Here is a 9,258-nt window from a genome sequence, read left to right on the forward strand (position 1 = left end):
CTGACCACAGCTCTGCTCAATCTTCTGTGGGTCTTTTAAGATGTCTGGTCTGTGTCCGAGAGGCCATTAGTGTGGGGAGTTACCTGCATGTACGTCAAACTCCTGATACTGCGTAGTCAAGAGAGGCCAAATCTTGCAGTTTTTGACAACTGCATGTTCTTTCCAGTAACAGAGTAGAAGAATCCCAAGGTGCGTGTTTGTAATTTATTTTAACGTTACATCTATTGTCATCTGTGTCTGGTGAGTTAGTTTGCATCTAATTTACTGTATTTACATAGTATTAGTTAGTGTTACATCTTTCTGTTGTTGTTGTTGTGAAGTTCTTTGTAAGATTTTTCTGTGCCGAGGTGGTAATAGCATTGTAGAGCCAATGTATGACGTCACTTCAGTATTCTTTAATTAATGCAGGAATAGGAGGCTCTATTATGAAGCAGAACAGCATTTGTAATTACCACTTTATATTACCTCTCTGGGAAGAGTTCTGTCCTAATAAAATACCAGTTTGGATTTAAAGAGTGAACAGGCATCTGCATAGAGATTTTATTACTCCCTTTAGGCTCATTTTTCTTCCTGGTAGTGTGGGATGGATGAGAACATCATGCGCTCAAGCCACTAATCCAAGATAAGCAATATAATAAATTTTGTAGTTAGAGCTGTTCATGATTGACATGCAAGGCGCAGAGAAATAATGCTGCATGTTTTCAGTGAGGAAGGTGCAGGACATGACTGAAAAACTGAATCACGTAGTGTTGATTGCAGTTTGTCTATGAACCCCAACCGAGTGGCTCTGTCTGTTGAAGGGCGGAGGTAAACGTACTAATCTTGGCCCACGGTACACAGATGGTCTGTGAGTCACAAATTCACATTAGCAGACATCTGTGCAATAGAAATCACTAGTCAGAAAAAGAATCTTCATACTTTGTGTTCAAGGACTCCAGGGCTTGAGCAAGAGGAAAGAAGCCTACCAGCCACAAAACCTTGAGACTCCAGTTACAGTGACAGTGAGTTTCCAATCCCCAAAATAAACACATAACTTCTTAAAACACAGTAAGCCCATACTGGAAAGCAAAATGAAAAAAAAGGTGTTTTTTTTCTAGCTGGCTCACTTCTCTGCTGAGTCCGTACCCCATCCTCCAGCAACTGTGAATGTTTTCATTTCAATGAAGCAGCACTTTTTTTCCTTTGAGAACTTGAGGCAGAACATCTCTGATCAGTTCTTGAATTTTAGCAGGTAGTTCACATGAGATACTTTTTATTCTTTTTTTAAAAGAAAACTAAGTCTCTCTGCTTCCCCTGGAAAACACATTGAAATTTGAGACTGACATGCCACAAAACTGCCAAAACCTTACCTGGTACACCTCCAATGAACACTGGCTCCTTGTGGTCGATTGCCTTTGGATTTAGTGGCCCTACTACATGGTTGACTTCAGAGTCCACATCGAGCTGCACCACATTAGCATCTCTAATAACTGAAAGGAGAAGGACCAGGGATTCAGAAGGTTGTAAGAAGTAGCACATGACTTTTCTATGACAGGAGTTATCTGGCGTGAGTAGTTTGAGTTAGTGTTTGCTGGATTGGGTCTGAGCCATCGGTGACAGCGTGTGGGCAGCCCCTGGTGTAGAGCAGGGCCAGTGGAACATACAGCGTGGGAGCATGGGTGCTTTTGAGAAATAAGAATGCAGTGAGGTTGCTTCCTTGCTTGTATGCCTGGGTTTCCTTAGAAGGAACCCAGAATGCGTGGTGGAAGAGTGCACCCTTAGATCTCTTCTGGATGTGACACTGGGAGGCTTCGCAAGTCGGCATCTAGATGGGAAGGTAAGGGAGTGCATTTAGAGGAACTTTCTGACTTTTGAACCCGGGAAAGAAGGATGGCTGTCTGGCACAGAGGCAAAATCCTGACAGGCTTCTCTGTGGGAGGCTGTGCTGTTATTGGACCTTTAAGGGCAGCATATACTTGTGTCTACCACATTCTACCAGCTTATTTAACCTCTAGTTGGGAAAAGAAGAATGTCATTTGGTACACGGCTTAGGAAAGTTTGCCAGCATTTCAGCTAGGCTGTCCTGTGTTCTTTGAACGAGGAGCTTCCGTCTTTGCTTGTTCTTTGTGGGAACTTGCGCGTGTCCTTCCAGGAAGGTCTACGATTCCTGTAGCTGAGGGATGAATAGAACTGTGTCTTTCACACAAACTTGTGTCTTGACAGGTGAAAAGGAAGAACTGAAAATAAAACCCTGTTCCCGGTGCACTACCCATGGAGATGGCTATCTGGGGAGGGAGAACTGGGAACTCTCACCTTACTAAGGGGATGATCATGTCTTACTGACCTGCAATTCGGTGCCACTTGCCATCACAGAGACTCTGTTTCAGTGTCACTGAAGTTGAAAAATCCCTGATTCCGTTATTCAGTTTCACAGTAACCTGGGGGAAAATAATGTCGTCGTCACTGTAAACCCCCTCCTGTTCTCTTTTTTCCTTCTGTTGTAATAATGCTGTATTCCCCACTCAAAATATGTCTAGTATGTAAGTGAAAGAAAAATATAATTTCCTGACATTCTGTAAAATAAAGCACTTTTCTAAGTCACAGATTTAGGTTTGGTTTCTTTTTTTTTTTTTTAACATTCAGTAGTTCTGCAACATTTCTGATGCAAACTCAAGGAAGAGTTAAAAAAAAAGATTAAACAATACCAGCTGATTTCACTCAAATTTTCTAGTACTGCTACTCTATAATTTCCCGTGTGGTAAATTAGTGTTTAGACACATCAGACAACGTTTTGGCATCTTGCTGAATACGGAAAACAGTCATGAGAAACCCAAGTATAAACAGACAGACAAGATGCGAGAAAAGAATAGATGGGGAACGTAAGACTTACTTTTAAGTTACTTGCCTCAACTTACCAGCAAGTCTCTGGCTGAGCTAGGAGGTGAACCTAATTCTGAATTTTGCACCTCTGCTTCAGTTACATGGGTTATTATCTTTCTGCTCTGAAATGTCAGAGCAGCAGCAGAGTAGCGCTGTATCCCCATTGCGGGGTGCAAGGTTCTCTTTTATGCACCCTCGGACAAAATATATAGGGGCAATTAAAGCAAGTGCAGAATCATAAGGGAAAGTGGCTCCTTAATGAATCACCCAGATAAACTATACTGATAGAGACGTATACATTTAAAAACATAATTAAAGGTGCTGATTGTCCTGATTTGTCCAGCAAAAATTTTTTTGCAAAACGCTTTGGTAAATGATGGTAAAATCCACCCCGTATGCTTCCGAGGAAGGTAACTGGTGTACCTGTGGCAGTGACAAGCAGGGAAGAGCTGCTTTTTGAGGGTGAGTTTTGTTTATGATTTGCATATGCATTATACAGGAAGTGTGGTTTGAGGCAGTAAGTGAGGCAGGATCTTCTGTTAGACCAGCTGATGCAGCTGGAAAACCAGCCAAGTTTCTGGACATGTAAGCTTTCCATCGGATCTTTACGTATGAAGTGCTAGGCTGGACCAGTTGCATACAAATCACAGAATCACCGAATCATCCGGTCGGAAGAGACCTTTAAGACCATGGAGTCCAACCGGTCACCCTGCCCTGCCAGGGTCCCTAAACCACGTCCCTCAGCACCGCATCCACACGTCTGTTAAACACTTCCAGGGATGGGGACTCCACCACCGCCCTGGGCAGCCTGTTCCAGTGTCTGACAACACTTTTAGTGAAGTAATTTTTCCTAATGTCTAACCTAAACCTCCCCTGGTGCAACTTGAGGCCATTTCCTCTAGTCCTGTCACTTGTCACGTGGAATGCAACCTCTAAGTATGACAAAGATACACACCAGTGCAATGTGCTTTGAGAAGTTCTTTGTTAATTCACCGAGGTCTCGCCGCAGCGGTGGGAGTGGGCTTTATTTGCTGAGCTCATTTCAAACCTTTCTCTTTCAACTGACAGCCTTAGAAAAATCCAGAGGCTCTAGAAACCAGATCTACACTCAGAACTTTCCCTTCCCCTTACTCTCCCCATCACACACGTATATGGTAAAGGAAGAAGCGTCTGAGCACGACTCAGACTTCTCTTTTAACAAGCAAGAAATGAAAATGCCAGAGTTACCTTACTCGTAAACGTTACACATTTTTAATCTGTGGGTGAAAGAGCAGCACCAGAAAGTCGGTGCTCTCGCGTCTTTTCACTGCTCATTAAAAATTTATAGTTGGAACCAGTAAAGTGATCTGATTTTGTCCTAGGTGTTAGATTTTGTGTTTTAGAATAAATATCTGGGTTGACTAATCTAAGCAGTTGGTATATTTAGGAGAGAAATCCTAATCAATTAATGGCAAATTTGTAAGACAAAAGCTGCATATAGCAGAGCCCAAGTAGGTAGGAGAGGAGCCAGGTAAAGAGGTGGAGGAAACGTGCCCTTCATTATACCTGTCCATTTCTCATGTGCATGTTCAAGTACTCGCCATTCACGCTGTGACCATGCAGTAGAATTCCTGAGCTGCTTCGGGGACGTATTTCAAAAACCACTTCAAATTTCAGGCCTAAGCTGAAGGATTCATCTGTGAGGTGAAAAGAATAACATTCTTTTTGGACTGAGTTAGTGGTGAAATTGGACATTTACTTGAAGTCAGAATAGGAATTCAAAGCCCAGGGTGGAACTCGTTTGTCCTGTCTTCATTTAAAGCTGTGGAAACACGTGCCAGTATGCGTACCAGGAGAGATGGCACGGTGTGCCATCACTGACCCATTTCAACTTCTGTTGTGATTGTGTTTGCTTGGAGTACTAATAAAGGTTTCTTTGTTTTCCTCATAATTTTTAAAAAAGGTATTTTGTTTAAAAGTCTGTCTTAGGAATGACGTGGGCAGCAGAACGTAAATGATCTGTATTTTTTGGCAGTTTCTTATTTGCAGTTTTCTAGATGTTCAGCAGTCTGTACCGTGAGTGGGAGTTCGCTGGAGCTTTGATGGTTCAGTAGTAGAAACTCCCTCTTTCAAGCTGGTGGCAGGCCAGGGAGCAAATTAGAAACACTGCCTAATTCTTCCCGGCGTTGCCAATAAATAGGGTTATGTAGTTTCCTTTCCTGTTCAGATCAGAGCCTATGTGACCAAAAAACCCTCAGAAAACACCTGCTGGAACACAGCAGGCCTAAGTGACAGAGGAGATGTGGTCTGTCACTCTGTTCCCCATTAAGACATGCAGAAAGGCTTTCCTTAGGATTTTTGAGTTATTAAATTGTTTTATTACATAAAAACCTGAGGGTTGACCGTTTGCTGGTGTACTTGGTCTTAGCCACGTTGGCTTCTATATGATTGTTTTTACTATATTGTAATCCGTTCCCTTGTGGAATTCTTCTAATTATTTTACATGAATACAGATGTATTTATGTAACTGCTTGTTAAATTTTGTGGTGACTCTGTGACCTGTCCTCATCAGCTGCTCACTACAGTAATAATCTGTATCTAATAATCCTGACAGCTCGGAGCCTCAGAAATTACCACACCCTTGAGTGAAATACACCGTTCCGAAGCACAGACTACTACAGCCTTACTATGGGATATACTTGTCTAGTAGCGTATTACCAAGGACCACGTATCCTCCTTCTGATGAAAAGTAGGTTCCTGCTTCTGATGGGCCTTCAAAGCAAGGCGTTACACTGAATGTCTGCGAAGCTGACGTAATTGATCTTCCATTGAGCTGTAAATTGCTGAGACAACCACTAAAACTGTAGACGGAGTTAATCTGAGGGGAGAAAGAAGCATGATTAATAGAGACACTGCTTGTGCAAGCAAATACACTCTCCTCTCTTTATTTGTTCTTGTTTCTAAGCTGTTATGATTGTCTGATGCATCAGTTTTGAACTAAAAACCCCAGCAGTTTCCAGAGAAGAGAAGCAGGTCAGATGCCTTCCGTAGCCTCTCAGGTCTCACTGATGACCTCAGGGTAACTCCAGCTTGTGTCGTTTCTCAAACAATCCTTACTGAACAGCGAGAAACGAAGTGCGACGAGAGCCAGGCAGTGTTACACATACCTCATACCCTCAAGGTCTGCCTTTTCTGGGTAGTGTAGCTCTCTTGTTAGGTCCATAACACTAAAGATTACCTTGAAGGAGACTTGGTTATGTTTATTTTTGCCTCAACACTTCTTTCTGTATACTTCAGTACCAAGATGTAGAGCAGAACCCTGACTTCTAGGTACTGTCTTAAAACAGAGATGCTAAGACAACGCTAAAATCTCTCCAAAACTCACCTGTATCTCAGACCTTAGGGTGAAACTGATCTCACCTAACTTCACCTGTCTCATCTAAGCTTAGATGTATTAGGATTTCTCTATTCCTCCGGGACCACTGACTTTCCAGTTGCTGCTGCAGGCCTATGGAAGTCTAGCCCAGCTCCCACCAGCCCGGCCCCGCAGGAGCTTTGCTCCACTTGGACTGAGCTGTCCTGAATCCTCGGCTTGCTGAGGATTCAGATCATAATATGCCTTTTCTGGAACTCCTCCTCACAGTCAGCTTTGGCATTAATGGTACAGAGAGGTATGGGATGATGCAATGGCTGTCTGCTTTACCTGGATATTTTTTATGGCCTTTCCAGGAGCTACACCCCCAATATAGAGTGGTTCAGTGACTTGCCAGGTATCAGCATTACCACCAAAAGCTTCTTCCAGTACTCGGAGACCATCAATTATCAAGCGACCAATATTTTTGCCCCTAATAAATATCACCTAGAAACAGAGGAAAAAAAAATTGGAAGATTACTTTCATCTTCTGAGGGAACACTTCTGTGCAATGGAAGAAGGTAACAAGTTTGAGAAGAAAAGCTTGTGAGTGATACTGTACAAGCTTGTTTTATTAATTACCCATATTCTTTGCTGGACAACCCTCTCTTTTCACTTTCATGTAAAGGCTAAACAGTAAAACCGCTGTCTTTCTTACATTTGGGGGTACAAGACAAAGGTAATCAAGGTGTCATGAGGTCTGTCGAGATGTGCCCGTCTTATATTCCTTTATATGATTCTGTGCTGCACTGCTATCACCGTGAGCATTTTCGTGGTCTTTGCCAGTTTTCTGCTCTGGGTTCATCCAGCCTACTTTAAACACTTAAGTTCCACACCAAGTTAGGAGCTTAGTTAACTGTAGAATTCCTTTGTAGTCAGGGAGGAGAGAGCGGTACCTACAGAGAGAAATCCACCTTGACCCCTAAAATTGTTTTTTTATTTTTGTAGAGCGCAGAGGGAGACTAAGAGAGCTGTGCTCTTTGCTTAGGTGCTTCAAAGAAATTTGCTGAACAAAATTATCCTAGTCCTTCCCTTCCTATCAAACTTAAATCTTAACTGCCTCACTGTTCTGCTTGCTTCTGTCATTTCTGTTCAGCTGTTAGTGTTGTTATTGCTTGGTTTTTAAAACTGACTCACTTTCCTGTCCCTAGTTATTGCCTTGATAAAATGCTGCATGGAAGGTTTACAAATATCAGCGGGCGTTTCTCAACATACAGGTGTGGTTATGAACACATGAATGAAAACTTCCCGAGCTGTCACATCATCGTCTCTACTGCATGCAGCCTTGATGACGTGTACCATCATGATTGCTTTCTTTTACTTACATTGTGCCAAAGGCCATCATTGTATTTCTCTTGACTCTTAATCCTTATCTTCTGATGACCAGCATTAAACATAAAAATGAGGCGGCCGTGAGCAACGAAAAGGGCCATGAAATTGGTCTCTTTTTGATCCGAGATGTAGAAAATCATTCCGTGAGATGAGTGAGTTTTCAGGCTGATAGAGAACTGAGCTCTGACACATAAAAACACAATATTAAAATTAGAGCAGATATAATTGACTTAAATCAAACTGCGGGCAGAGGAAGACAGCTTTTCATCTCATCCAAGGGAATACACAGCTCCTTTATGGGAGTGGCAGACATTCCCTACTGGGTTTTGGAGTAGAAGGCGAAGTTGGAGAAGAAGCTGCCTTGCAAGGAACTTCAAAAATTGAAAATCCTGGAATCAATAAAGTCAGTGACTGACAGGATATACACTACATTTCTCTTCCTCCTGAACAGCAACGTCGGAGGACTTTTCAACCGCAGTGGCATGGAGGCCTGAGAGGTCACAGATCTTTAATGTTACTCCATGCTCACTGCTAAGCTTCTCCTTCCTTGTAGTTCCTTGTGAAGTTCCAGGCAACGTGGCAAGTTATACTGACTTGGTCTGCCACTGTCCACAGTGAAGACTTCTTGAGTGATTTGTATCACTTTGGCTCTGCAAAATGGCAAAGCTGTACTGGTGTAGGACAGTGCCAGAACTGATTTCTCCTGCTTCTCAGGTCGGGTGAGTAGGCTAGCTTCCTTTTGTTGTATTGCCTGAAAGATCTATACGTTGCCCACTGCGTGCGTGTGTATGTTGCATGCATACTTACTCCTTTGTCCTAAACAACCCGATGTTCCCCTGCCAGTATCGGTTGTTTTAAAACATCACAAGTCCTTGCTATTTGAAAATGCACATTACAATGATGAAACTGTCATAACAGCTGTAAAACGAATATGTCTTGTAGGGATGAAAAGACATGCTAGAGTTCGGGTTTTCCTTCTTCATATGGGCACCATTAGGACTTCTCTAAGTAAAACACTGTTGAATTGAAACAAACTTAATTTTTATTTATTTATTTATTTTCTTAAAGTCAGGAAATAGCTCTCTGCTGGGTTAGTGTTCTGGTATGCTTCCAGGAAGTGCTGTGTTGATGAATTTACAGTCTTTCATGGAAAGAATTAAACCAAAATCCTTTGCTGGTCATAACATACCATATGGCATATTCTGTGAGAGCCTGGGAGTTAAATGTCCACAATATCTGGACTCATTATTAATTACTTGAAGTTCTGTTGTGTCTTGACTTGGACATGGTTCTCCTAGCTTTATGTCCTGCTGCGCTGTGTGGATTCCTAACCATTAAACAGCTGACAAGGTCCGGTCAGCCTGTAACTGCTTCATTTCTCGGTGAACTGTCGTGGTCTTTTCTGGCTTTGCTCTGCTGCCATTGCCTCTTCTGTAAAGAGACCAGAGGTGCATGGCTTGTCTAGAACTAGCACCCTCAAAGTCTTCATACCAATAGGCAAGGAGATACATTTTGTTAACATACGCTGCAGGTGAAGGCTCCATAAGGGGGATGTAACGGGAAGCACGTTGTGTTTATTGCTCTTACTCAACTGAAACACCGTTTAATATATCCTAACAACATGCTCTATACAAAATTTGGCCTGAGATACAAAGGAAAAAGCCAGGCTAGAAGCA

The 9,258-nt window shown here is 42.4% G+C and overlaps 1 protein-coding gene across 1 annotated transcript in view; it reads right to left on the reverse strand.

The window, feature by feature from the left end:
* The window catches only part of LAMA4 (laminin, alpha 4), a gene marked incomplete at its 5' end in the record, with an annotated part of 44,648 nt that overhangs the window by 463 nt on the left and 34,927 nt on the right, over positions 1-9,258 (reverse strand). The window contains 6 exons of the mRNA XM_010145961.1: positions 1,350-1,469; positions 2,324-2,417; positions 4,405-4,535; positions 5,557-5,716; positions 6,542-6,697; positions 7,576-7,765. Of these exons, the coding sequence (XP_010144263.1) occupies positions 1,350-1,469; positions 2,324-2,417; positions 4,405-4,535; positions 5,557-5,716; positions 6,542-6,697; positions 7,576-7,765 (851 nt within the window). The remainder of the gene's footprint in view (positions 1-1,349; positions 1,470-2,323; positions 2,418-4,404; positions 4,536-5,556; positions 5,717-6,541; positions 6,698-7,575; positions 7,766-9,258) is intronic.

This window comes from Buceros rhinoceros, unplaced genomic scaffold (genome assembly GCF_000710305.1).
Source record: "Buceros rhinoceros silvestris isolate BGI_N320 unplaced genomic scaffold, ASM71030v1 scaffold36030, whole genome shotgun sequence".
Classification (NCBI taxonomy): Eukaryota; Metazoa; Chordata; class Aves; order Bucerotiformes; family Bucerotidae; genus Buceros; species Buceros rhinoceros.